General features: G+C 37.9%; 15 protein-coding genes across 15 annotated transcripts; 8 read left to right on the plus strand and 7 right to left on the minus strand.

The window, feature by feature from the left end:
* Window positions 1-379: 379 nt before the first annotated feature.
* Window positions 380-2743, plus strand: UBP1 (ubiquitin-specific protease UBP1; the record flags this gene model as incomplete). Its single annotated transcript, XM_018364164.1, has 1 exon — window positions 380-2743. One exon carries the CDS (start codon window positions 380-382, stop codon window positions 2741-2743), a length of 2364 nt encoding a protein of 787 aa, XP_018222965.1.
* Window positions 2744-2888: 145 nt separating this feature from the next.
* On the minus strand, window positions 2889-3338 carry EXP1 (Exp1p; the record flags this gene model as incomplete). Its single annotated transcript, XM_018364165.1, has 1 exon — window positions 2889-3338. The coding sequence occupies one exon, from the start codon at window positions 3336-3338 to the stop codon at window positions 2889-2891; it is 450 nt and encodes a 149-aa protein (XP_018222966.1).
* Window positions 3339-3679: 341 nt separating this feature from the next.
* Window positions 3680-4201, plus strand: YFH1 (ferroxidase; the record flags this gene model as incomplete). The annotated part of the gene is made up of 1 exon (XM_018364166.1): window positions 3680-4201. The coding sequence occupies one exon, from the start codon at window positions 3680-3682 to the stop codon at window positions 4199-4201; it is 522 nt and encodes a 173-aa protein (XP_018222967.1).
* A 286-nt stretch (window positions 4202-4487) lies between these two features.
* On the minus strand, window positions 4488-5411 carry HEM25 (Hem25p; the record flags this gene model as incomplete). The annotated part of the gene is made up of 1 exon (XM_018364167.1): window positions 4488-5411. One exon carries the CDS (start codon window positions 5409-5411, stop codon window positions 4488-4490), a length of 924 nt encoding a protein of 307 aa, XP_018222968.1.
* A 974-nt stretch (window positions 5412-6385) lies between these two features.
* On the plus strand, window positions 6386-9049 carry CYK3 (Cyk3p; the record flags this gene model as incomplete). Its single annotated transcript, XM_018364168.1, has 1 exon — window positions 6386-9049. One exon carries the CDS (start codon window positions 6386-6388, stop codon window positions 9047-9049), a length of 2664 nt encoding a protein of 887 aa, XP_018222969.1.
* A 327-nt stretch (window positions 9050-9376) lies between these two features.
* On the plus strand, window positions 9377-11557 carry NUP84 (Nup84p; the record flags this gene model as incomplete). The annotated part of the gene is made up of 1 exon (XM_018364169.1): window positions 9377-11557. The coding sequence occupies one exon, from the start codon at window positions 9377-9379 to the stop codon at window positions 11555-11557; it is 2181 nt and encodes a 726-aa protein (XP_018222970.1).
* A 239-nt stretch (window positions 11558-11796) lies between these two features.
* IWR1 (Iwr1p) lies at window positions 11797-12923 on the minus strand (the record flags this gene model as incomplete). Its single annotated transcript, XM_018364170.1, has 2 exons — window positions 11797-12776; window positions 12848-12923. The coding sequence occupies 2 exons, from the start codon at window positions 12921-12923 to the stop codon at window positions 11797-11799; spliced, it is 1056 nt and encodes a 351-aa protein (XP_018222971.1).
* A 470-nt stretch (window positions 12924-13393) lies between these two features.
* Window positions 13394-14320, plus strand: DI49_0956 (short-chain dehydrogenase/reductase; the record flags this gene model as incomplete). Its single annotated transcript, XM_018364171.1, has 1 exon — window positions 13394-14320. The coding sequence occupies one exon, from the start codon at window positions 13394-13396 to the stop codon at window positions 14318-14320; it is 927 nt and encodes a 308-aa protein (XP_018222972.1).
* A 92-nt stretch (window positions 14321-14412) lies between these two features.
* ATG20 (Atg20p) lies at window positions 14413-16335 on the minus strand (the record flags this gene model as incomplete). The annotated part of the gene is made up of 1 exon (XM_018364172.1): window positions 14413-16335. The coding sequence occupies one exon, from the start codon at window positions 16333-16335 to the stop codon at window positions 14413-14415; it is 1923 nt and encodes a 640-aa protein (XP_018222973.1).
* Window positions 16336-16672: 337 nt separating this feature from the next.
* Window positions 16673-20986, plus strand: TRM3 (tRNA (guanosine(18)-2'-O)-methyltransferase; the record flags this gene model as incomplete). Its single annotated transcript, XM_018364173.1, has 1 exon — window positions 16673-20986. One exon carries the CDS (start codon window positions 16673-16675, stop codon window positions 20984-20986), a length of 4314 nt encoding a protein of 1437 aa, XP_018222974.1.
* Window positions 20987-21072: 86 nt separating this feature from the next.
* RRP42 (exosome non-catalytic core subunit RRP42) lies at window positions 21073-21870 on the minus strand (the record flags this gene model as incomplete). The annotated part of the gene is made up of 1 exon (XM_018364174.1): window positions 21073-21870. The coding sequence occupies one exon, from the start codon at window positions 21868-21870 to the stop codon at window positions 21073-21075; it is 798 nt and encodes a 265-aa protein (XP_018222975.1).
* A 397-nt stretch (window positions 21871-22267) lies between these two features.
* TMA17 (Tma17p) lies at window positions 22268-22816 on the minus strand (the record flags this gene model as incomplete). Its single annotated transcript, XM_018364175.1, has 1 exon — window positions 22268-22816. The coding sequence occupies one exon, from the start codon at window positions 22814-22816 to the stop codon at window positions 22268-22270; it is 549 nt and encodes a 182-aa protein (XP_018222976.1).
* A 198-nt stretch (window positions 22817-23014) lies between these two features.
* DI49_0961 (putative lipase) lies at window positions 23015-24958 on the minus strand (the record flags this gene model as incomplete). Its single annotated transcript, XM_018364176.1, has 1 exon — window positions 23015-24958. One exon carries the CDS (start codon window positions 24956-24958, stop codon window positions 23015-23017), a length of 1944 nt encoding a protein of 647 aa, XP_018222977.1.
* Window positions 24959-25728: 770 nt separating this feature from the next.
* Window positions 25729-26505, plus strand: KIN28 (TFIIH complex serine/threonine-protein kinase subunit KIN28; the record flags this gene model as incomplete). Its single annotated transcript, XM_018364177.1, has 1 exon — window positions 25729-26505. The coding sequence occupies one exon, from the start codon at window positions 25729-25731 to the stop codon at window positions 26503-26505; it is 777 nt and encodes a 258-aa protein (XP_018222978.1).
* A 225-nt stretch (window positions 26506-26730) lies between these two features.
* On the plus strand, window positions 26731-27780 carry MSS2 (Mss2p; the record flags this gene model as incomplete). The annotated part of the gene is made up of 1 exon (XM_018364178.1): window positions 26731-27780. One exon carries the CDS (start codon window positions 26731-26733, stop codon window positions 27778-27780), a length of 1050 nt encoding a protein of 349 aa, XP_018222979.1.
* Window positions 27781-27892: the final 112 nt, after the last annotated feature.

Here is a 27892-nt window from a genome sequence, read left to right on the forward strand (position 1 = left end):
TAGAGAATGACGCAGACTTAAGTGAGTTTCTTTTTCTACCACTGGAAAATGAAAGTGTGTTTTTCAACTAGCACCACAAAATTTTCAAGATGGTTTGGCTAGTTTTAATCAGTTTTACAATACATATTGAATATATAGGTAAAAAATAATTGCTTTGGTTTTGAAATTACAACAGGATATTGCTTCTGACATTTTCATCTTCCTCCTTTTTTTTTTAAAAAAACCATTTACACATTTAAAGAACAGAAGTGATTGCTAAGATTTACTTCTCCCTTCTTTTCTATTATATCATCTAACTAATTTACGTTTTTGATATTTTCCATTGTTCGAGGGCAGCATCTTTCGAGCATTTTTTTTCCATTTAATCTAAGAATTTTGTATGGATTTGTTTATTGAAAGAAAAATAAACAGTTTATTACAATTTTTATTTGTTTCCCGACAGGATTTTTTGAAGAATTTGAGATTTTGGAACAACAATAATAACAACTTTTCGATTTACTTATTAATTTTTGGAGTAGTAGTATTTTTTTATAAAAAACCAGATCATTTGAATCGTATCGTTGACAGCATCAGTGAAATGACAACGAATTTCAGAAATAGTAATAGTCTCAGCCGTTGGTTGCCCAGAAGCAAGTTCACCCACTTGGACGAAGAAGTTCTGAAGAGGGGTGGCTTCATTGCTGGTTTGGTTAATGACGGTAACACCTGCTTCATGAATTCCGTATTACAATCATTGGCATCATCCCGAGAATTGATGGATTTCTTGGATAACAACGTCATCAAGACCTATGAAGAACTAGAAGAAAAAGCAGAAAATAAAGAAGAAAGCGGATACGAACACGAAGACGAGCAAGATGCTCTCAAGAAGAAGTCTGCCAAGAACGGTAAAGTTTACGGTAAGCACAAGAAAAAGCTAAACAGGAAATTAAGCTCCAGAGAGGAAGAAGAAGAGAACCAAGAGCCGGATGTCACATTTAGCGTCACTTTAAGGGATCTATTAGCTGCTTTGAATGATAAGTATTATAGAGACAAACCATATTTTAAGACCAATAGGTTATTGAAAGCAATGTCCAAATCTCCAAGAAAAAATATGCTTTTAGGCTACGATCAAGAAGATGCACAAGAGTTTTTTCAAAATCTTTTAGCTGAATTGGAAAATAACATCAAATCAATGAACTCTGAAAAGCTTGATACTACCCCAATCGCTAAAACTGAGTTACCAGCTGATGCTTTGGTGGGTCAAAATAATCTTGAGAAAGTCGGCACTGTTTATATTCCGACTGAACAAATTGATCCCAATTCTATTTTACACGACAAATCGATCAAAAATTTCACACCTTATAAATTGATTACTCCTTTAGATGGTATTACCGCAGAAAGAATTGGATGTTTACAATGTGGTGAAAACGGTGGCATAAGATATTCCGTATTTTCAGGGTTAAGTTTAAATTTACCTAACGAGAATATTGGTTGCACCTTGAAGTTGTCTCAGTTGCTAAGCGATTGGAGTAAACCCGAAATCATCGAAGGCGTGGAATGTAATCGTTGTGCCCTCGCTGCAGCTCATTCTCATTTATTAGGTCAGCTGAAAGAATTCAAACAGAAATCAGAGGGTTCTATTCCAGAAAAATTGATTAGTGCTGTCCAAAACAGGGTACAACAAATTGAAGAGGTACTCGCCAAACCAGTTATTGATGACGAAGATTATGAGAAGTTGCACACAGCCAACATGGTCCGTAAATGTTCCAAATCTAAACAAATCTTAATATCAAGACCACCACCATTATTGTCTATTCATATCAATAGATCTGTCTTCGATCCAAGAACCTACACAATCAGAAAAAACAATTCCAAAGTACTATTTAAATCAAGGTTAAACCTTGCCCCATGGTGTTGCGATATCGACGAAATCAATTTAGATGCTCGATTACCAATGTCAAAGAAGGAAAAGGCTATGCAACAAGATTCCAGTGAAGATGAAAACATTGGCGGCGAGTACTATTCCAAATTGCATGAGCGCTTCGAACAAGAATTTGAGGATAGTGAAGAAGAAAGAGATTACGATGACGGAGAAGAAAACCAGACCTCTCACTACAATGATAACAGGGATACTAATAATTATGACCCACTAAATGGTGAAGCTGATGGATTATCGTCAGATGATGAGGATGAATACATCGAAGAAACCGACGCCTTAGGCAACACCATTAGAAAGAGGAATATAGAGCATGCCAATGCTGAAGAAGAACATGAACATGTAGTAGAAGACAATGGGGAAGGGATGAACAACACCGACAACGTAAACCACAGCGAGCTAAAGGTTAATGTTGAGGACCAATTAGACTCATCATCAGATGAGGAAGATGCTATACCGGCTCCGCCCATCAACTATGCTAGGTCATTTTCCACTGTGCCAGCCACTCCGCTGACATATTCTTTGCGTTCAGTCATTGTTCATTACGGTACTCACAATTATGGTYACTACATTGCATTCAGGAAGTACAGAGGCTGTTGGTGGAGAATATCCGATGAGACCGTGTACGTCGTGGATGAAGCTGAAGTTCTTTCAACACCTGGTGTGTTTATGCTATTTTATGAGTATGACTACGATGAAGAAACCGGTGAGATGAAAGACGACTTGGAGGCCATTCCAACTAACGAGGAAGAAGAAGAAGGAGAGCAAGAGCAAGAGCAGCAAAACCAGGAAGTCCAAGAAGGTATATCTGGTAAAGATGTAAATTAAATTATAAATTTGATATCCGAAATTGTATAAACAATAAATACAAAAGAAATCGAAAAAATTTTAAAAGTAAACTTCTATGTATCTTAGAATTACAACGTTCAGCCTTACTGTGTACAAACAAAACTCCAAAAAACCACTTTCGCTATCATACAAATCCTTCGTAAGCTTGGTTTTTCTTACCGTTATATTTTTTCAGCTTTTTCTCTTCTTCTCTTTGTTCATCTAGTTCATCTTCAACGATCAAGTCATTGATATCAAAATCAAAATCATTGGGGTCCTGGTTATATTGTCCAATCACGCGTCTTTTCAAACCTGTTTTTGAATCAACTTCAAATTTTCTCAAATCAGAAGAAACACCTGTGCTATCATCGCCAGAGCCATCTTTCTCGCCATTTAGGTCGAACTTCAGCACATTGGTGTGGTTAAGCTTGCTCTTTAAATACTCCCTCTTACCTAGCTTTCCTGTTGGTGATTGCGCTTTTACCGATGAGCTCGGTTTAGTCAACTTGAATTTTCCAATACCAGAAAACAAAGGCAATAATGCAATGAAAAGAACCACGGCAATGAGGAGCACAAAGTAGCCGTATAAATGCATGGTGCCGGTCTCTTTAGTTCAGTTGCTCGAATTTTTAAGGTATTTTTATACCTCTTCGCCCAACGTAGATCATCAATGCTCTTCTTTTGAGCTACTTCTCATCGCAATTAACAAATCGCGGAAAAAAAAGGCTGCTCGTATGCGGTGACCACGATTTGCAATGTCACGTTTGTTTTAAAGGCTACATAGTACTATGGGAGTTTGAGGTATTGATTTCCTTGGATAACTGGTTTAGTTCGTATTCTCAATAGTTAGCTTCCGTCAGCCATATCACCTTTATATCGACAACTATTAGAAGAAGTGTGCCTTAGAGAAACAGAGTGAGGGTATAGTGTGCGATCATGTTTAAGCGTCCTCTAGCAAGTTTAGTACGAATGAGTGCCGTGCTCGGAAAAAAATCGATGGTAACAGTAATGAGAACACCTACTAGACTTCGTCCCATTGTAGCAACCAACATGGGTCTCACTTTAAATCTTTTTCAGAGGAGATTTGTAGAATCCTCAACAGATGGTCAAGTGGTCCCTCAAGAAGTGGTAAACTTACCACTTGAAAAGTACCATGAAGAGGCAGACGAGTACTTAGATGCTTTACTAGATAACTTAGAAGAACTGAGTGAGGCTCACCCAGATTGTATACCTGATGTAGAGTTGAGCCATGGAGTAATGACATTGGAGGTACCAGCTTATGGGACATACGTAATTAATAAGCAACCTCCCAATAAACAAATCTGGCTGGCATCTCCACTGTCTGGACCTGACAGATTTGACCTTCTTAATGGGGAATGGGTATCACTGAGAAACGGCACAAAGCTAACAGATATTCTTACCGAAGAAGTTGAACAAGCCATCGCCAAAACCCAATGAGCGCCATCATCCGTCATGACTCTATACTATTTAAATACTTGTAAATTCATCCGTTTCATATTTATTGCTGGCGTTTCCCCTTTCTGTATTTATTTGCAATTAATTTGTATATACAAATATGAATTAAAGATATGTTATTTGTAAAGAGTCAACAAAACCAAATGAAATATATATATCTATACGAACAACACTCTGGCTCTATTAAAAACCACAACGGATTGGGATGGCAGGCGTATATTATCCAATAGTGAAAGAGGGTGGAAGTAAATACAAGTGTTCAACTCTTTTACATGAATCTCTTTACCAACTCTTCATATATGCCCCATGCGATACCGGCACTCAGCGCCTTTCTTGTCAGTCTCATGCTCAATCCACTAAACAGTTTAAAAGCGGTTTCGTTCTTGACTATAGATGCGAAAGTTTTAAAGGAATTGGTAAACTTCGATGGCTCCAATTGCATTCTCGTCTTTATAGTGTCGAATGGTGCTGTTACTGTGGTGGCCAAACTGGCAGACAACACGGCACTCGTTGTATTTATCGTTGTGGAAGTATAGGTAGTAAACTCCCCCTCAGCATTACAATGTATAAATTTGCTAGGTAGGATCATGGGCAATAATTGTTTGGATTTTTCATACAACAATACGTATAATCCAGCATAAGGGGCATCTCTTAAACATGTAGCTCCAAACCCTCTGAAAAATCCAGAAATACCTTCTTTGGCGTATATATGGTTGGTTGCCTCATTCAAACTGGAATAATTATACAGAGTAGACTCATATCGGACTTTAATAACAGTGATTGGCATAGTGATATAGCCCACCAGGCCTCTTGAAAATGCCCCCGTTAACAGGTTTTCGTACATTGTTAGCCGTGGTAGACTACTGCTCTTGTTGTATATAACATTCAGATCATCCCCTGATGAAGACCCTTTATGCTTGTTCTTAGCCAAGGAAGTCCGCATGATATTCAAACATGATAAATATAACGCACTACCTATTGATGTTCGTAATGCTGAAGGTAGAGTACCCCTCCATAGTTGTAAAGGGTTATCTATGTCTTTTAAAGTCTTCCATAGCGTTGACTTTTTGTCTTGTTGGATTCTAGTCTTTAAAAGATCTAATGGCTGTAATGTAACAGCAGATGTAAGCCCACCAAAAAAGCCTCCAATTAAGTGGGAAGAGTTCTTTGACGTATTTGCCGGTTCGGACATGTAATCTCCAACCGTGATTCGACACCTTTCAGTTGCTTTCCTTTATGCATTCTCCCTTTTTACTAATATCGAGCTTGTGAGTTTTCTCTTTAATCACCCCTCGTAAGGATACAATACGCATGCAGGTCAAATTCCCTGGTTTAGGAATTTTCGACATGAATTTTCCTACAAACTACGGTCCTGAATATTGAAAATATATGACACTATCAGATGGCAAGAAGTATATAGGTGAACGTTGCGTATTCATCGTTATCCAAGACTAACAAATAGTCAAAAAATGAACTGAACTGCCACAGCTGTAGGAGATTTAGCAAGATCCAAGGAATTAGAAAAGCGCAGCACCATTGAGAGAGCCACAATACATCTCTTCGGGGATTGGTGGGGTGTTCTGGTATTGCTTAACTAGCTGTTGATACTACACATTGCAATAACTAGTGAAATATTCCAGGGTTTCTCTTTTTTTCTATATATTGACAAAAAAAATGTGCCTGCCAAGGCGCGATAGAAATGAAAAATTCTCGAATGGCTGGTTTGGTGACAACTGAGCTGATCTGGGAAGGATGGTTAGATCAAGGATGGTAGCTTGTACCCTTCGCTCAACTATTTAAAATAACTCTATAAAGGAAAATTCATTTTCTGCTTTGCTTCATTCTCAGTCACCTTACAGCCAAATCAAGAGACAACTTACGAATCGACGGAACTTCATCTGCATAGCATAATAATATCTCTTTGAATTTATTATAACATTTTTTTTTTGGCATTTCATTTCATCCATAAAATTCTAACGCATCAATCGTTTACAATAGCGTATACTGTTCTTTGAGAATCACAACAAAAGTTTTTCCTCACTCTCTATTTATAGACAGTACTTTAATTATACCTCACTTTTTTTTTAACCTGAAACTTTAGAGTGTAGTCTCAAAAATTCACAACATTAAACATAGAAATATTACGTTAAATCAAAATTTGTGAAAATGGCTACGAACTTGGCGTCTTTAAAACCACCGTTTAAGGTGAAGGCTAGATATGGTTGGTCGGGCCAAACCAAAGGTGATTTAGGATTTTTGGAAGGAGATATCATGGAGGTCACAAGAATTGCCGGCTCTTGGTTCTACGGCAGGTTGCTAAGAAACAAAAAGTGTTCTGGATATTTCCCTCATAATTTTGTTATATTATTAGAAGAAAGGCTAAACTCAAACTCTCTATCAGAAAACAGTAGACAATCTTCAAAAAGAGCAGAAAATCTAGAGACTTCAAATAAAGTTGTTATTCCACCGGTTCCATCAAGGTTTTCTTTTGAGGAGTCAAGAACCAAGAAAAAGTTATCTTCATCCGTACCAAACTCCCCAAAAAGACCAGCTGATTCATTGACAAAGGTTAGAAAGGCGAGATCAAAGGAAATAATAAACGAAGAAAGTATTTATAATACCCAATCCTCACGGCATCAAAACATCTCTGCACCAAATCTACCTATATCTAACCAAACCAAGCCCAAGGTACGAAACTTTGAAGATTCCTTGAAGAACCCATTACCACCGTTGCCACCATTACCTGATTTGAGCAATATGAGAAGAACAGATAGAAGAACGCCAAAGAAATCACATTCTGCCAACGATCTCAATTTAGCTCGCTCTTCCAGAGAGTACAACTACTATAAAGATAACCAAAAGTTTTACGACGGATTTATTCCAGAAAAGAGATCTTCTTTGGGGGAAGATTCTATTTCGTCAGGCTTATTTTCAAATTCTCAGTACCTGGATGACTCGGTATGTAGCAGTGAGAACAGTTTTGCGTTAATGAGTGATTTCAGTGCTACTAGTGCTGGAAGTTTTGCAAGGCACAAATATGCTCAGTCGTTTTCTGATTCGTTGCAGAGATCTCAACATGCATTTACTTCTACAAACAAAGGCGATGATCAACAGCAATTTAGTGATTCTAATTCTAGTTCAAGAAACGGTAAAATGGGCGATATATTGAGAAAAATAATCATTCCAAAGAGGAGTACCAATAATGCATCCAGCTCAATATCTTCACCACAGTCTCCGAAAGCATATCCCAAACTACCAGACATCCAAAATTTGAACCTGTCTGCGACACCCAATGAAGCTCGTGACTGGATTGCGGTGAAATGTCATTTAAACAGAGCAAGAACTCTGACAAAATATGAGAAGCATCCGAGGTATATGAGAGCACTCGAAGAAAATCGAGATTTAGTCTTGCATCCTCAAGATTCCATTTATAACGGCTTAAACACTAATGAAGTCAAAGGTAATACAAAACCTGGTTTGGTTGATGTGGAACTGGCTGCGTTAAACATAGAATATATTGATAAGATGACTTGGAAACGATGTGTTAAAGACGGAGGCATGACATTAGATTCTTGGGCTCAAACAACGTTTTCAGCAAGATACTCAACTGTTTTGGAAAAATTGAGAGGAGTGTACATTTTTTGTACGGAAATGTTTGCACTAACTGATGACAATGGATCCTCAGATTTCTCTTCAGAACCTGAAAACTTGGGGAAAACACTATTTAAAAAGCATTGCACACCGTATGAATTAACTTGGCTCTTCAAAAAATTAGCCAATTCACTGGGAATCATTTGTGAGGTTGTTATAGGTTTCTTAAAGACACCAAGTGCGGTGAATTGGGAATTCAAGTATAACCATTGTTGGCTAAGGGTATTGGTTAACAGAGAATGGAGGTTTATTGATGTTATTCTAGGAAATACAACTAATCCAATTCACGAATTTGTTAATAACAGAAAAATTAAAAAAGCTGAAAACAGTTACTTCTTGATGGCTCCATTAGAAATGATTTACACACATATACCACCCAGGGAATTCGAACAACACATTGTCCCTAGCATTGATCAATTGTCTGCGTTATACCTACCGTTAGTCTTTCCATCGTTTTTCAAAAATGAGTTGAAGTTATATAAGTTTAGCACTGCTTTGTCTTTTTTGGAGGATTCTGAAGTTTACGAATGCTCTTTGGAAATTCCTAATGACGTCGAGGTGTTTGCATCAGTGGTTATCCCAACCGATAATGAAGAAATTTCAAATGCGTATAGGAATATGGAATTAGCATTAACTCAAATCAAAAAGCAAAAAGCAGATTCCGGCAGGAGAGTTGCTCTCATCAAAGCCATTTTGCCACCCGGTGTAAGCAAAGGTTCACTATACGTACATTCTGGTGTGAGAGGTACACAAACCAGTATTGCTAATATTCATCCACTGTCCATGATGATCCCGTTAACACATAAGGGAAATGATATGAAATACGAATTCTTAGTCAAGATTCCTTCAGAAAGCATCCAAAAAGTCGAACTATACATTGTTGAACCTCAGAGCAGACATTTGTTTGCTGATAATGATTACTCATTCGAAATTATCCAAAGTCCTTCTGATGGTATTATATACACCAGTGACGAAGGACCAAACCAGAATCGGAGACAGCCGATGGCGGTGAAGTCACCTTCAGGAAGAGTTCACGAACTAGTAAAAAGCGACCCCCATTTTCCTTACGGCACCTGGAAGACAAGCATCAAGGTTAAAGAGCCTGGTGTGTGGAGCGCTTTAGTAATTGCTGACTCCGGGATTGGTTGGTCTGTTTTTGCCGAATGGTTGTGCGTATGAACAATCCCCACCCATTTTAAGTGTACCTACCCAATTTTAATATGCATGTATTGTACTGGAACTATACTAAATTTCTGCATTTCATATATAGGTAAATAATCCCCATCACTTCATAATTTATTATTGCATTTATCTTAACTGGTATTACTTGAAGGTATCCGTATTTAATGATATTTTATATGAAGAAAAATATGAAAAATCAAAGAGAATACCTATTGCACAACATTTATAAAGAATAAGTCAAAATTCAAAGTTCGACATATACCCCATTTATATCCAGAAACGCTAATTGAGTACCAAATCTAATAAATCATATAACGGTTTCAAATGGATTTGTCCCTCACTCATCAAAAAGAACAGTTCACAAAGTTCTCGGATACTTTAGAGGAATTCAAAATTGAACAAAATAATGAACAAAATACCATTGACCCATTTGACATTATAAGAGAGTTTCGTTCAACTGCTGGAAAATTTGCATTAGATTCAGCTAACTCCACAGACCAAGGGAATTCAATATCTTCTAAAGATTGGGAGTTGGAAGCCAGGTTCTGGCATCTAGTAGAGTTGTTATTGGTATTTAGGAATGCTGATCTTGATCTCAATGCGACTAACCTTCATCCATACAATTCTAGGGCATTATTTGAGAAAAAACTGATGCAAGACAATCTACAACTTTACCAAATATGGATAGTGATGGTTTGGTTAAAAGAAAATGCACATATGGAGGAAAGACCTCAAGATATACCAACATCCAAGTGGTCCAATAGTATCATCTCTGGAGGTTTAAAGAGCTGTGATTTAGATTATCCCTTGCGGGAAAGTAGTAATGTCCTTGATGTTAAAGACAAAGAAGAAGACCATATTTTTTTCAAATATATATACGAACTCATTTTAGCTGGTGCAACTGATGAAGCATTAGAGGAGGCTAAACTTGCCGACAACATAACCATCTGTATGATTTTATGTGGTATTCAAGAATATTTGAATCCAGTCATCGATACGGAGATTGCAGGCGAGTTTGATAGGCAACAAGGCATTAAGAGGCATTCTTTATGGAGAAGAACCGTTTACAGTCTTTCACAACAACCTAATTTGGATCCATATGAAAGGGCAATATACAGCTATTTAAGCGGTGATATTCCAAACGAAGAAGTTATGCAATATTCAGATTGGGAATCTGACCTTCACTTATATTTAAATCAAATTTTACAAATTGAAATTGAAAACTATCTCCTAGAGAGCGGCCAAATCAGTTCTGATGAGTTAATCATATCGTTACCTTCGCATGCGTTGACTGTACAAGAAGTACTCAACAAAGTAGCTTCAAGACATCCGTCGGAAAGTGAACACCCAATCAGAGTTTTAATGGCATCTGTTATATTGGATTCACTACCATCTGTTATCCATTCATCTGTAGAAATGCTACTTGATGTCGTGAAGGGAACAGAAACTAGCAACGATATAATAGACGAGCCTTATCTTCTAAGAATAGTAACACATTTAGCTATTTTTCTGGATATAATCGATYCTGGCTCAGTTGAAGTTGTTGACAAATCCAAACTCATTACCACATATATCAGTCTTCTAAAACTACAAGGACTTTATGAAAGTATTCCAATATATGCCACTTTCCTAACTGAATCTGACTGTTTGGAAGCGTACTCTTTCATATTGTCTTCTCTAGAGGATTCACAAGTAAGGCAAAAGCAAATCGAAATAATGAACTTCCTAAAACTTCCTGCGTCAAACATCTTGAGAAGAACTACACAACGTGTTTTTGACGAAACTGAACAAGAATACTCACCATCCAATGAAATTTCTATATCGTTCGATATAAACGACATTGATATGCACTTAATATATGGTGTGGAGTGGCTTATTGAGGGGAAACTGTATGTAGATTCTGTCCACTCAATAATCGCTCTATCGAGAAGGTTCTTATTAAATGGTCGTGTAAAGGCGCTCGAACAATTCATGGATAGAAACAATCTTGGGGAGATATACAAAAATTATGAACTAGAAAAAATGGCCGAGGATATATCCAAAAACGAAAATCAAGATCAATTGATGAAGGAAATTTTACAATACGAACATTTAATCCGAGGCATAAAAGAATATGAAGAATGGCAAAAATCCGTGAATTTATTAAATTCAGAATCAAACATTCCTAGTTTAATAGAGAAATTGCAAGGATTTTCAAACGATACATTCGAGTTGATTAAGGTATTTTTAGTGGATTTGACTTCATCGGACCTGACCAATTCGACAGATCATGAGATTTTGTATGAAATTAGAGCTCTGTATACACCATTTTTAATAATGGAATTGCATAAAAGACTCGTGGAGGCAGCAGAGCTGTTGAAGATCCCAAAGTTTATATCAGAAGCTTTGGCATTTACCTCGTTGGTCGCCAATGAAAACGACAAGATCTACTTATTGTTCCAATCTAGTGGGAAATTGAAAGACTACTTAGACCTTGTCGCTCGTACGGCAACTCTTTTGGATTAATTCGTTGATATATACTGCGACATACCTTTATACTGAAGTAAAACTGCAATAATATTTTTACAAATTCTTTTGTTGCTCCTTGTGGGCTTTTAGTTTACGTTTATGCCCAAAATAAGTTTTTTTGTAAAATAATAAGAAAAGAAAAGACATTTTCTTAATGCACGACATTAATTATTGTAAAAACGAGATATATATACGAATAATCAGTAACTTTGGTTGAATTATACGAAACCGCAAAATCATCTTCTTTCGATTTTGTTCTGTAACTGGTGAAAAATTCTATCCCTGTGCTGTGCCAATGGATTATCGACATCCGTTGGGAAGAATTCATTTCTAGGGTATTCAATATCATCTCCTTCATTTAAATCATCATCATCGTCACTTGCTTCTAATTCATTTTCTGGATCATCCAAGTCAACAAAATTTGAGGAATTTATGGTTTTCAAAAGGTCACTGTTCCCCCCAAGTCTATTGAAGAGATCTCCGTATTCTTCTTCTACATCTTTATATCCATTAGGACCTAAAATTTGATCATCATTCCATGACGAGAACCGGCTTTTATTAACACCTAAAACAACTTCTTCTTCAGATATAGCTGCGGCTTCCCCCTCGCTACCAAGAAGAATAGATCTATCATCATCCTCATCTTCTGGATAATCATTTTGATAATAGTTTTCATCATTGGAATCCTCATCATCTGATCGGGCCTCATTAGGGTCGCTTTCTTCATCGAGAGCTAAATCTATCTGCTCAATAATTTTCACGAATCCTATATTTTTTTCATTATTGTACTTTGCAACTTCTTCTTCACGGATTTTCTCTAAATGGTAGATGTCAAAAACATAATCTAGACTGGAAAGTGACGCTATTTCTGCGGCGTTCCCACTGAAATATCTCCGGCTCGGTTTTTTCCTTTTAGTCTCCTCTACATCTTTATTAAACTTTAAATAGTCATTTACCATCTGTGTTATCTCAGGCGGTAGTCCGTCATCAGCTATGGTAATGTTATCTGTTGCAAGCTCTCCTTGTCCTTTTTCATCATTCGAATCCCTACGGCGTTTCCTCTTTTGTTCCAGTACAAAATGTCTATGATCTTCGTGGGCGAGCTTCAATAGTGGCGTGGAAGACTGTTGCTCCGACTGGTAGCTTTCAGAGCTGACGGTCTTTGATAATTTAAATATAAACCTTTGTTTCTTTACGCGTTTCCCCTCATCAATCACTAAAATTGTCACAAATGAACTTAGTTAGTCAAACACGTTTTAAAATACACCAAAGAATAACAACACATACATAAAGCCTGCACAGAATCTTCATCTCTTCTCCTCTTCACTCTGATAAACTCAGGTGCTGTTGTAATACTGCTCATTTTTGAAATTGCGTCTATCACCACTCCAACTAAGGTTCTATTGATTGCGAAGTGTAAATGTTATTTGCCGTCTTTTACTACTACCATCTTATCTGCCTTTAACATTGCTCATCTCCGAACCCTTTAACCGATCTCTTAAAGGGATAACCCGGCATCTACTTCTTTCATTGTGCTTTAAGGATTATTGCATAATAAACTATAAACGTGGGCTGAATCGAGCCCAATAATCACAATTTCCATATATGTTTCTGAATAGAAAGTCAAACTCGTCTCTAGTTGCATTTTTTTACTGTCGCCTTATCTTTTTTTTTTGATATTGAAAACCGTTATGTGTTGCGGGCGTCAGTACAATAGCAAAATTTGTGACACTTCTTTAACCGGTAACTCGCATTCAGAGACTGCACTATTATAGACGTGGCTCCCCATTCTTTTAAACTTATTAGCATTAAAACTATTGAGGAACATTTATCATGGCATACAAGAAAAGGGCTTTTAAACCAAGTGGAACAACAAAATGCTTAAAGGATTTCCCGACATTCATCTTGAACCTACCTAGCTACAACCCTTCCATCCTTTCTACCCATGCGACCGCACTAATCACAGGTGGTTCCAGTGGGCTTGGATTAGAAATTGCCAAGGTGCTTGCCAAAAGAGCCGATAAAGTCATTATAGCTGATATTCAACCATTTCCTGCAATTTATCAAAAAGAGTTCAAGAATATTTTCTTTTACAAATGTGATATATCAAGTTTAGATGATATCCAAAACTTAAAAAGAGCAATTGATAGAGATCATGGCAACGTGGATATTCTCATAAATAATGCAGGTATAGCACATATCAAAATGCTAGAAAAGATGTCAAATAATGATGTGAAACAATTAATTGACATCAACTTAATAGGCGCTTATAGAGTCATTCATACATTTGCTCCAGATATGATAAACAACGGAGAAGGCTTTATAATTGATATTGCTTCTGTTCTAGGGGAACTAACACCTGCAAGGCTGACATCGTATGGTGCATCGAAAGGCGCGATGATTGGTTTGCATAAGAGCATGTGCAAGCATTTCGAAAATTTACCTACAAAACGCAATAAACTTGGAATAAAAACGTTACTAGTATGTCCTGGAAAAATTGGAACAGCCATGTTTATAGATGTTCCTACACCATCCAAATTGTTGGCCCCCGACATTGTACCTTCAGAGCTGGCGTTCGCAATTATTTCTGCAATGGAACACAACCAGTTGCAAATACTAAACGCTCCTTATTATGTTAACCTGGTTCCCTTTTTTAAATCTTTAAGCTGGCCTTACAAACGCCTCTTAAAACATTTAAGCGGAATGGACCACGTAACGTCCATCCAACGGATGACTAAGGCTCTGAAAACAGGTGCATAGTGCCTTGTTTATTCGACACATTTGACATTGTTTGTTCTTTATGTTGATATATATATAATATACTATATACGCTATAAAAAATGCTCACAACATTATGCGAAATCTTGATGTTTCTTGACTTCTTTCCAAATTTCTAGGTTCTTCCGGGCGTAATTTCTCATATATCTAGAATAATGTTTTAGGATCTCTGATAAATCAGTCTCTCTTTCTTTCGAAAATCTGGGCAACTGGTCATTTTGAATAACTTTTGAAATAACCTCTAAATCATTGTCTGTAACTTTCAAAGAGTCAGAAAGTTGTTCAATTTCCTTCTTCAAGTTCACACTCGCGGTGTGAGGATCAGTTTCTTGATACTTCACGGATTCTTTAACCATGGATGCCAATTTGTTAAATCCGTTAAATAATTTTCCACCATACGATTTTCCACCATTGCCGGCGTTGTTGTTAGGGCGTTCCAGATTAATGGTATGACTTTTAGACATTTCATCATCAATTATTTTATCAACGTCCTTGTATTCGTTATTTTGTGCCTCAAGTTTTTCCAATTGTACCTTCTTGGAGTTCAAAGCTTTTCTAATCATTTCATTTTGTAAGTATTTCAATTTTCTATATTTTATTAGCTCTCTCGCAGATGTTGCCATGTGAACCGATTCATTTAAGGGTTCGTTTATGTTGTAGTATAATCTTCCAACCAATTTTTCCAAAGTGATTGAAGATTCGGAAAATCCGTTGCTTAAATAAGAAAGTTGCTCCGCTATTTCTCCAACCTGAGCCTGTTCATTAGCAAATTGTGCAAATACTTCACCGATTTCATTGTAGTCTGTTTTTAAGTCATGATATGTTTTCGTCGTTCGCCTATTATACTTATAAATTCCACCGTCTAATAGATTCTCATACTGCTTATATTCTTGCTCAACACCAGTAAACGACTTGCTTCTTTTCTTATCCACCTTCTTGTCGCTTGGTTCCTTATTCAACACCGACTGTGATGAAGAGCCTGGTATCGGTAAGGCAGCATGAATTCTAGTGGTATTGGTGGGGTCTAAAGGGTTGCATTGAAGAATACTTTTTGGCAAGGATGAAAACGTGGCCGAACTATTAACAAATTCATGCCAGTTATGGTTATTGGGATCCAAAAAATCTGTAATTATGGAAGTTTTCGTAATTTCTTCATTAGTCAGAAGTTTGTTCAAGAATTCGGTAAGCATTCTTATTCTGTGTCGTATTAACTTTTCCTCATTATTATTAACCGATGCATGTATGACAGACAACGAAAGATCCACTGAGCCCGAACCTTCAGAGGGCAGCAGGTATTTTGAACTAGATCCAGTTATTGATTTGCCATAATTTTTTATTGACTGCTTTTCTGGTATTGGCGGTATTAATGTCATGGGGAATAACCTTATCAATATACTTCTCAAACTCTCGAAGTCACTATAACGCCTCTGAACAATGGAATTTTCAAATTGTATAACATAGGCAATGTAGGCTCTGCCCTGACCCTCTGAAGCTCTTTTCGCTTCAAGAATATGTATCCTGGTAGACTTGCTTCTATTTCCCACAGAGAGATCTTCGGAGGGAGACGTTTCTCCATTCATAGAGTTAATGCTTCCGCTTGGACTAGTCCTACACGTTTCTGTATTCGATTCATGATTTAAGGGTAACAGTCCCTCTGAGTCGTCTTCGTAGTCTTCATTCGGATTCTTTAGTTTATGGCTTTTCATACCAGGTATTTCTAATAAAGCTGATTTCTTGAGACCTTCCTGTTGTTCCTCCATGAATGGATTATCCTTCTCTAGTAGAGCGGTATGAACTAGCTCAGTTTCCACTCTATTGTTGCCGCCCTTTCTAGCCTTACCCTTTTTTCGGTTCTTCTTTGTTAATTTATCATCTTTCCTAGAGATCTCTGGCTTTTCCGCATGTTCTGGTGTTTCGTGTGGTAATTCAGCCTCTCCTACATTCTGAGCTTCCATATTCTTCTTAGTGCTTTCTTGGCCATCATTTGAGTCAGACATCGTGTGCTCAAGAAAATCGCCTCCTAATATTATATTTGATGGCACCAATTCCTGAACTATTCATCTCTTTCCCTTGGAGATGATCTGGTGTACATCAATAGAATATTGGCTTACTCAATAGCCATTTCTTAAAGGGGGCACAATTGAACTGCCGCCGGGTAATAAATAATGTTTGTCACGTGGACCAAAGCGTAAGAATTTTTCATTAAGTTCCACCATGGCGATGAGCTGGATTGAACAGCAATACTGTGATAAGGTCTGGTTACTTTGATGTGAATCTGCTCATAAAACTAGCGTAACAAACACTATAAGCTTTTGGTCTTAGATTTGTTTAGCAATGGCAGAAGGGGCTCTCATTGGTAAATATCTATCACAAGCGAGTCAATTGAAACTCATATCGGACTTGATTCAAAACGATGATTTGGGACAGGTACTGGAACTAATAGAAAGTGCCTCATTGAATATACCTATTGATAGCGAGATTGTTTTTTCTATCTTTAAAAAAATAACGGAGCAGGTTGTCAAGTATGCCAGGATGAAGGATGAACAAAGTGAAATGTTCTCTCCTTCAAGAACTGAAATGAACGATTCCCTAAGGACCTCTGCACGCTTACTATGCCATTTGCCTGGTGTATGGGAAAAATTTCAGACCTGGATATCTTACCGACTAAACGATATCATTAGCAAGAACTACAAACATCTTTTTGATGATAAATTTGGCAAAATGACTGTACAACCATTTTTTGATGCCTTTGCTAAACAACAAAATGTCGATGTCGCACATGAAAAACTGGATTTGAATATTCTTAGTTTGTTGGACTTTTTAGAAGTGGTGTATCTTTTTGACCAAAGTGAAAATAGCATCTCCACTAAAAGCTTAGATTTTATCGTAGTTCCATTATTGGGTTGCAATTCCGAAGAAATTGCTGAATCATGCTCCAAATTAATGAGATGGCATATAAAAACTCTATCGGAGTGTTGTAATGCTGATGAGAATTTTGATAAGCTAGTTTGGAATTTCATCAAGCAGTTGTATACCAGAGATGATTCTCAGCAGCCTTGGAAGCAGAAGAACAGTTTGTCGGTTCTTCTGAGATTCCTCTTGACATCAGACTTATCGCCTGAACTTATTGGTTACATTAGAACTGATATGTATTGGGAACATATTCAAAGAGAACTGGATCACGAAGTTCATGAGCACAAAAAACTGGCTCTCTCAATCCTCAAATTGACAATTCAAAAGTTACCAGCTCACACTACAGACTTTAAGACAACCTATTTTACATGGAGTGCGACTCCCAGCATCGACACGCTTAACAGCTGGAAGAAGTTTACAACTTTGTACGAAATGATTGCGCTCGATACATCACTGAATCAAATTGAAGCAGCCAAACAAGATGTCATAAAAATTTTTGACAATGTGCATTTGCACCCTAGTTGGGGGCTCATCTTGCTTTCCACAGGTTTGAAATCTTCGATGGAAAGTGTCAGAAAATACGTGATGAAGCTAATGTTTTCAGTTACTCATATGTCTGTCTTTTCGTCAAACATACCTTTGCTGACAAAGACTCTTCTACCAGCTGCAATGCTGGCTCATTACTTTAGCGTCAAGGACAATATTTGTCCCCATGGCGAAAGACTATCATCATTTGTCAAAGATGTGCTCGCTGAAACAACTAATGATTTATCTGAATTGCTGTCGGAAATTTTAAGGTTATTGGTTGAAAAAGCGACTTCTTTTGATCCTTCTAGAATATATGTGTCTTATGGTATACTGGAGTTTCTCCAAAAAAACAAACTAAAAGCAATTAACTCTGATCATTTGAATCTGATCAGAAGACTGTATGAATTCGAAGGTGAAGACGGGGTCCTTGAAACTACGATTCAAACAATTTACTTGAAACTCTTACTATACATTGACCCATGTATCTCCGCATCTGAATTACTGTTTACATTACTTTCACACATAAAGTATAAGAAAGGGTCATACCAATATGTCGAGCCTCTTTTTGAAAATTACAGAGACCTCGCTGTTTCCTACTTTGACGATTTACAAGCTGAAGAAAACATAATGCCGAACATTGGAAAAGATGCCATTTTTGATCTCTTGGCGTTAGTTATCTTCGATTTCAAAAATATCGAAGTCACTCCTAATTTATTGATTGAAATTGCAAAATCGAAACAAGATATTCCTGATTATACTTCAAGTGCAATTACGTTCTTAACTGAATTACTTTCTGGTAATCCTTCCAATGGGTATACTTATGAAAATGCCACTGTCCTACTGTCTTATCCAAGTTTTACAATTTCTACATGGAAGTCTTTAAAAGTCGAAAATCTATTTGAATCAGTAAAGGAAAACTTTTCTGCTGAAAAGTTCAAATTTTTTGCTGAAGTTTACAAAAAGATCAACGAATGTAGATTTGACATTATTGAACTAAAATTCGATGGACTTTTGGTTATATACGAATTGATTAAGACTTCTGTCGAAAAAGGTTCAAGAGAGAGCTTTAAAGTAAAGGATAGTTTATACTCTACTTTTTTTGATCTCATGAGCATTTTTTTGAGAACGTATGCCTTGAATCGCGATTGTTCAAATCCAGATGAGGACGAGCTCCACGTATTGCTCCATTTGATTGCGGAAAATATTAATAAAGATAATGGAAATTTTCTCGGAAACCTGGCTGTTTGCAATCTAATGTACTTCATCTTAGACACTTACATTCATTGTTCTGATAGTGTTTCCGCGGATGAAATTGCTATAGTAAAATTCATTTTTGAGAGATTCTCGTCCATTTGGGAAAGTGTCTGTAGCGAAAGGTTGGTTTTGAAGGAAAGAGATCTACAACTATCACTGATAGGGGGGTTATTCCATCCCGCTATCCTGTACTTTGGTTCGAAACAATATATAGAAAACCTCACTTTGGAATTAGAAGAACATGCACAAACGATTATTTCTTTAAGTTATACTAGAAGAAGCTTACTACCTCTTCTTGGATCACAACTCAGGGCTTTCATGAAATTTTACGGGGACTCTTTGAACGAGGGTGTCGACTTTTGGTGGTTGATTAACATTTTGGTAAGTACATTCAAAGAATTACAAATGGACGTAAACCTTTTCAAGCTTAAACCTGTTATTTCCCACTTGTATGATCGGAAACTAAACAGCTATTATACTAAAGGTGAAGAGCTTTATGAGAAAGTATATGGTCCAGACGAAGTATTAGCCAGAGTTTCCATTATTGATTCTATTTTATACGCAAATGACCAATTTAAGGTCCAACTAATTGAAAAAGTCACTGAAAAGACAAATGTTCTTCATGCTATAAAGAGGACAGACGGCGCTGAAGCGTTACAACGTTTGTTACAGTGGCAGTTATTACTATTATCGCTGCAAACTATCAATGAAGGAACGCTAGATGACTCTACCATGATGAAAATTTTGAAGAGTATTGAAGATGAAAGTTCTCCATTGGTAAGAGTGTACAAAGAATGGTTTATTTCTACTAAGGTAGTCGAATACTATAAAACAGGTAGTTCTGAATTTGCTGAGAATTACCTCTTCTCATTACTCGAGGATCACAGCAAACCGGTTTTCGCCGTTAGTGCGGAAAAGATATGCTTCTTGGTATTGAAAGAGTTAATGAATGATGATGGAAAATACGGATTCGACCAGCTTTTAGACAAGTTTCTTTGCACATTGGTTCCCAACGCAGCCTCAAACAAGCCTCTAGTGAGGCATTTTTCCAATTCTCTGGTGATTTCATTATGGCCGGCATTTGAAAGCTATCTATCAAATCACACATTAAGAAGCATCATCGAGAACTTGTACATTAATGCCAAAAAGACTCAAGTCTTTGGTGAATATCGTACCGGTGATGCCAATATATGGGATTTGAAAAGTGATAAAAAATTAACGAACATGTTTGGTGGTGTCGCCAAAAAGATTACTGATCATAATAGCCCTTACATTTCCGAAGCTGTTTTTGAGAAGTATTTACAAGTCAAAGACACCGTACCTATCGGCATCGATGAAAGGTCATTGTGGCTGAACAAAAGAGACACCGATATAGATGCTGGCGCTAGCGGGTGTACAGACTCTGACACATCTCCATTGCAGACAAAAAGTGGTGCCTGGGAGACCGTTCTTGACCTGGACAATAAGAAATCCAACGAGGTCGTTACGCGTTCCGACTTGATTGTTGTTTCTTCATTGGTGGACAAGCCACCCAATCTTGGAGGTATTTGTAGATTATGCGATGTTTTAGGGGTCGGACTGTTGACTGTGCAAGACATTAAAGTCAAAAGCCATCCTCAATTCAAGAATGTAGCTGTCACTGCTGATAGATGGATGCCCATGGAAGAAGTTGCCTTGGAAAATATTGCAAGTTTCATGAAGGAAAAGAAAAAAGAAGGGTACACATTAATTGGGTTGGAGCAAACAGATAAATCACTGAAACTCGATAACAGTTTCCGTTTCCCGAAGAAATCATTAATTTTGCTGGGTACGGAAGCATTTGGTATTCCAGGTCCTTTACTGAGTGAGCTGGATTTATGTTTAGAGATTCAACAGTTCGGGGTCATCAGATCGATGAATATTCAAACTGCCACTGCAGTCATTGTTCATTCCTACACCGTTCAACACATGTAACGGGTGCAAACACGATTTCTCCCCATTTTCAACCAAATATTATTGTAATTAGTATTTAACTTGTATTTGTATTTATTCGTGATTATTTATAAATTCTCCAATGATCGTACTATATCAGAGGCGTACTTCTCTACCATTGCAAGACCTTGTTTCAGCAAATGAGGTTTGAACCCTTTGACGTTGGAGTCGTTTAATGCTACCGATCTGATGGGAGACGTAATCTTGCCATTCGACCACGTGACAATTAGACCATTATTGGCCACTTCGCTTTCGTTGGCAGCAGGGTCCACGAGTATGTTGTTGCCCACGATGGCCAGTATAAACACCAGAGGTGGGCTGATTTCGAGCTTGACCATGTCATAGTCATGGAAGGTGGGCAGCTCCTCTACTTCCAAATCGTCAAACGCGGAAATAAGCTTCGGTAGATATGTGGAGTTCAATGCGGAATAAATGGCAAACGATATTAAAGAAACTGGGTATGAGAATGAAGAAATGACCAAGACATCAACAAATATTTTAAAACTGTATTTCTTTGTCAATTGCAGTTTCGACGAGTCTATCCCATTCCCGGACTTCAGAACCTTATTCAACAAGGAAGTGATCGTCTCCACTATCAGGGCATCGTCTCTTTGGCCTGCAATATCCACGTCGACCTGGAGCAGTTCGTTCTCCACGGAATGATCAACGACTTTGGACTTGATGCTCACAATGCATTCGCTACCGTCACTGGCTATGATCCTGGACGACCCATTAGAACTTGGTAGAAAATCGGTAAAGATCTCTATGGGTCTGAACTGATGAGGCAGCCTCCCATCGGGTCTAATTGAAGGCGTACTGGCTAGCGAGTCGTATAGATACGACTTTTCAGCGACTGAAAGGGACATAGCTGCTTGTTCAAAAAATTCAATCTGGAGCTACTACGGTGCAGAACAAAATGGGGTTTCTGTGGTCAACCATACCATCACTAGTACTTCAATCTCCTCTATATTAGTTATGCGTTTCTTTTTTTAATTGAAAAAAAAAAAATTTCAAAAATTTCATCGCTTAGGGCTGATGCGGCCGAGTTAGGGCTCCGGATGAGAGCGTGCCCTAGGGCTTTCGGAGATAATTTCCTTAATAGCGATTTTTTTGATTTTTTGATTTTTTGAGCTATCTAGAAAGAATAGATATATTTATTTAATTATTTGTTTATTTATTTTAATTATTTATATGAAACGGAGAGAGTAGGAGGTAAAACGCTATTTTGTATGAATGATGTGCAATAGTATATGTGTTTCCGTCTCAAATGAATATGCTGTTTGGGGTCACCACGTCGACGTTAGTGTTGTCCATGTCGACGTCGGTGCCTTTACTAGTCTTGTCCTTTGCATCCGCCTCGTGCTTGCTCTTGCCGTGGCCCGTCTTCCTGTACACGGTTTCTTGCTCCAACGCGTCCACTCTTTCGTTGTAGTTGTTAAGCACGATGTCGTTTTCTCTGACGGAGTCCTTGTATAGCGCCAGGTCCCCCGAGTCGATGTTCTCTAAGTCGTCGCTGTCGTCCGCATCGAGACGCTCCTCATCGCCCTCCAGCTTGGCAATGTACTTACCCAAGCGAGCACTGGACCTCTGCAAGTGATTGATACTATTCTCGATTTCCTTTTTGATCTGTGCCAATTCCATGTCGGACATACCGCTTATCGCCGTTTTGAATTCTTCGATCTGGATAGGTCTTCTGATACCGCCTGCTGAGCACATTGTGTTTATGAGTGTGTGTGTGTGTTTGTTGTTATGCTTTGTGTTATTGGAAAGCCTTACCCCTCTCTCTGGCAAGGGAAATAGACTTTCTACCATTGATTTGCTGGAGAAAAGTGTCTTATTTATATGGCAAAGGGGGCTCTCGCCCTCGGTTTTAGGGGAGGAGCTAATAAGAGTTTGTCGCCCTCGAAAAAAAAGGCCCGTAAGCGCGCATTTATCGACTTATGGAGTTATAAAGATATGTATCCACCACAGCCATTATGCAATCGTGGGCTGCATATTGGATGGGGCTGGTTAGTCTGTGACGGAGGAATGCCTCCGTATCCAAGAGCTGGCCAGGTGGCTGGCGGTGGAGACCACTCCCTCGCGGTAGGTGCCAGGGTCCTCGACCCTGGTCAGCCACGAGAAAAGCTTATTCGGCTCTACACCACCGCTGGCTATATCTACGTCTTCGTCGGGGGGCTCTGCTGCGTCTGGCGCTGACAAGATGTCTGCACCGTCTCCTTGGAAGTGGGCGCCGACCAGATGGTCTACCACCGACCATCCGTAGGCGTTGGCGAACCTTCGTCTGACGATAATGTTGTTATGGGCATCCGGTTTTAGTGACACGACCACTTTCCTCCAGTGCATTCCCTTGTGCCAGCGTCTTGCTATGATCTCTTCCAACTCCTTCTTGCTCTTCTTCTTCTTTTCATTGCCCTGAGCTGAGTTTCCTTCGGGAAACTCTGCTGCTGCAGGGGCTGGTAGATCCTTTTCCGTGTAGATCTTGTCATGTATGATAGTTGCAGCTCTTGTATCAGGGTTCAAAAGATACTCGGTGTCAGGACACGGTGGCAGTACTGCAGACTTCATGGATTTAATGACGGAAGTGTTCATCAAACGTTTAGATTTCCTGTCGTCTTGATTTCCCTTGGCTTTCCAAAACGTATTCCAGGATGACGTGTTAGTCGTCTTATCGCCAGCATTGCCATTGTCATCACCGGGAGTAACAGGGTTGTCTTTGGGCTGGAAGAGAGGATCACACGAAGCCGTCGTTTGGCCTCCCAACTTATCCAGCAATTGAGAATAGTCTAAGAAAAGCAAAGACGATGAATATAAGGGGACTATTCCGTCATTTATGGCATTGATGTAGAGCGTTCTTCTTTTGAATCGGGTGAGCACCTTTATTAGAGGGCCCTCTGATAGCAAGTAAAGCAGCGGTTTATCACCGAATTTCGAGTCCTCTAGCCCCAGCTCTTGTCCTGTCGTACCAATGATACCCATTGACAACGATTTTTTGACGTAATTGGGTGTGCTGGTGGCAATACCTAGCAATGGCGACGCTAATGTGATGAAATTGACTGGTTCCACTTTCTGGAAAAACTCTGGATACTTAATCTTGATGTAACAAATAGCAAAAGCTTGCGTTAGTCCACCCAGAGAATGACCAATAAATGATATTTTATTAACAGAGTTATCGTATAACTCGTTGACAATGTAATTGGCCAGTCCGATGCCCAAAAACTTAATTCCCTTTTCAGTTTCACAGATATTCTTCATATACCCTTTGACAACTAGGCGCTCATCTGGATAGTTTACTTGTGCCTTGTATATTTCTTCCATCATATATTCCATGTCTGCTGTGACGTTCGATTGGAAGCCGTGAGTGAGAATGATTAGGTGCGACTTTTGAGAGGTGCCAAGAAATTTTGGTACTGCCCATATATCGGCAGTAGTCAGTTTTTGTACTTGCAGCCCTATGTATGAAGTATTATCCTGAGTGTTCAATGTGCTAGTACTTCGTATTTTCTTTTTAAACGATGCCTTGGTGTTGCCAATTGATATCTCGTAATTTATCTTGGTTTCTTTATTAAAAATAATCTGACTTACGACATCCACTATCCAGACATAACGCTGCTTGATTTGATGTAAAGATAATTCTGCAACAAATTTCTGCTGTGCCTGAATATTTGATTGGAAAACAGGCTTGTCTGCCGAAGAGATAATCTTTTGTGAGTGGTGATAGCCCTTGGTTCGTAAGTCGCAATACAGGATAAACGGTCCCAATAGGTAAGCTGCCTTGTAGGATAGCTTTGTGGTATTTTCAATTTTTACCCATAGAGAATCTAGCCTGATATCAGCGGGAATCTCATCGCCTTCGTATAAGTCGTATGTAATAACGTATCTTTCTAGCTCACCTAATTTCACTGACGATTGCTCATGATATAGTATGCCGTCGAGGGATGTACCAGTATTCATACTATTAGCCGCTTTCCCTATTCTTTTTGACTTTATTTGCTGCGATGAGATCACTTTAAGATTTTGTACCTGATTTTTTTTTTTGGTTTGTGTGTTGAATGCTTACTTGCCAGCATTTTAAAAAATGCAATACTATATCAAGCACATTTTCCAAGACCGCTTTTGATATGGCCTTTGGGGGACTTATACGATAGAACTTAATCGAGCATACCCCTTACTTTTACTGCCAGCCAGTTTCAGTATTACAAGATCTACAGCTCTACCTAAACTAACAATCTTGCTCTTTTCCAGGTTTTTGATATATGAATGTAGCATGCTTTTCAAGTGTCCTAAAGTCCTCAAGCATTTATTGACTTCAAAGGGATTGTTTTTTTTTTTGTGCTATGAGATTTGATTTTAAGTAACACGAATGGAACATGCAAATAGATCCCAAGAAAAAAAACATATTATTAAAAAAATTATATATCCCACTTGAAAACGTAACTTGAAAGCTCTTTGAATACATTTTTCGAGTATCAAATCAAGCATACAACAGCGAATAATGGAATACACAAAAGGTACGTACGGATCTGTTGTTTACCCACCCGTTATTTTCAACATCGGCGAAGATTACTAACAAAGAATAATGCTTATTTCGACATAAATTTACTGTAGAAAAGAAAGTAGGTGAAGGTACCTATGCCGTTGTTTACTTGGGGTCTCAGCATTCCACTGGAAGAAAGATTGCTGTAAAGGAGATTAAAACATCTGAATTCAAAGATGGTTTGGATATGTCGGCTATACGTGAAGTCAAATACTTACAGGAAATGCAACATCCAAACGTTATTGAATTGATAGATATATTTATGGCTTATGATAATTTGAACCTCGTTTTGGAGTTTCTCCCTACCGATTTAGAAGTGGTAATAAAAGACAAATCAATACTGTTCACACCAGCAGATATAAAAGCATGGATGCTCATGACTTTGAGAGGAGTCTACCATTGCCATAGAAACTTTATTTTACACAGGGATCTGAAACCAAATAATTTACTATTTTCACCAGATGGCCAAATCAAAGTGGCAGATTTTGGTCTAGCAAGAGCCATACCTGCCCCACATGAAATCTTAACGAGTAACGTGGTGACTAGATGGTACAGAGCACCAGAGCTTTTATTCGGGGCCAAGCATTATACATCTGCTATTGATATTTGGTCAGTAGGGGTTATATTTGCGGAATTAATGTTAAGAATACCATATCTACCAGGACAAAATGACGTAGACCAAATGGAAGTCACATTTAGAGCCTTGGGCACGCCCACGGATAGGGCTTGGCCTGAGGTTTCTTCCTTTACGTCATACAACAAGTTACAAATATACCCACCCCCTTCGAGGGATGAATTGAGAAAAAGATTCATCGCTGCTAGTGAATATGCATTGGATTTTATGTGCGGAATGCTAACGATGAACCCACAAAAGAGATGGAATGCAATTGAGTGTTTAGAGAGTGATTATTTCAAAGAATTACCGCCTCCCAGTGATCCCTCAACAATTAAAATACGTAGTTGATTTGACCTTTCATAGTTTATAAAAGTTCAATTATGAACAATAAATATACGCATTGCGCATTTAAATTAATAAGTAGCATCTTATTTTTTTATTGATCTTTTTTTGATGATTTTCCATATATTATTGCATAACTCAACTCGAAAGAATAAAAACAGCCTAATGCAAAAGTGACAAAGCATAACCATAAGTGACACAGAAAAAAAGAAAGATCACCAGTTCAAAAGGATGCAAAGGTTTGTCAGCAGGCTTGTGTCTGCACCACGAATACCCAACAAATTTCTAGATTGTTTCCCCAGGAAACGTACCGTTAATAAGATATTATTTCAGTTAGATACGAGGCTCACATACAATGAAATGTACCCTATATTTGTACAAGTATCACAATTAACCGATAAAGATAGTATTTCATGGAAGAAGAAGTATCCATACTTAAGGAGTTCAGATATCATGCAGATGCGAAATGTCTTAGTTACTCTAAGGATGCAAAATAAGTTTGTACATAAAGATGTATTGGCTATGGAGAATAAACTATTAAACGTTGCTGCTGAACTAGGTAACAACGACGCTATATCAATATTGAGCTTCAATGTGGTACAAGCACAAGAAAATGACACCACCAAAGACAATGATCAGAATGACGTTGAGACCGCCAATAGATTCATAAAGGAGTTATATGCACGCAATCACCATTTAACAATCAAATTAATAGGAGATACGTTTCTTAAAAATAAGGCTTATAAAAAAGCTGAAAAATACTACAAAGAATTTTTGAAATTGGAAAATAACACCAAACTAGCTGGCGAAGTTTATGGGAATCTTGGAGAAATTCAAATAAAACAGGTGAACGGTTTTTTGAAGGCTGAAAAATCATGGCTGAAATGTATAGAACTGTTAGAACTTGAAAGAAGTTCACGTTGGTACTTCCTTCTGGCAAAGCTATACCTAAGTTCAGAGCCGTTAAGGGCTAAACCACTGTTGGAAAGTTGTGCCTCAATTGGATTTAAAGAATGTTTTAAAACATTAGGGTTTCTTGAGCTAAACTATTTTCAGAACTACGAAAGAGCAAAAGAATGGTTCAAACTAGGCATGGAAATAACGGATTTGGAATGCTTCCTTGGATTTTTCGATTGTTCTTTGAAACTTAAAGATATTGGGAGTGCTAAAAACTGTCTGAAAAGTCTAAAAACTTTTGAGAATGATGATAACAAGAAAGTAATAATCGACGCTTTCTTRGAAAGTAGAAAAGATTCTATGGAACTACTCCAGAGAAAATGATCTTAAATCCATAAACTATTTTTTTTGCCTTTTATATAAAGATACTGTTTTTTTACTAATTATGTAAGTTTGTAAATATTTGACGTAATAAATAAATATTCATTTRATAAAA

This window comes from Saccharomyces eubayanus, chromosome IV (assembly GCF_001298625.1).
Source record: "Saccharomyces eubayanus strain FM1318 chromosome IV, whole genome shotgun sequence".
NCBI classification, from domain to species: domain Eukaryota; kingdom Fungi; phylum Ascomycota; class Saccharomycetes; order Saccharomycetales; family Saccharomycetaceae; genus Saccharomyces; species Saccharomyces eubayanus.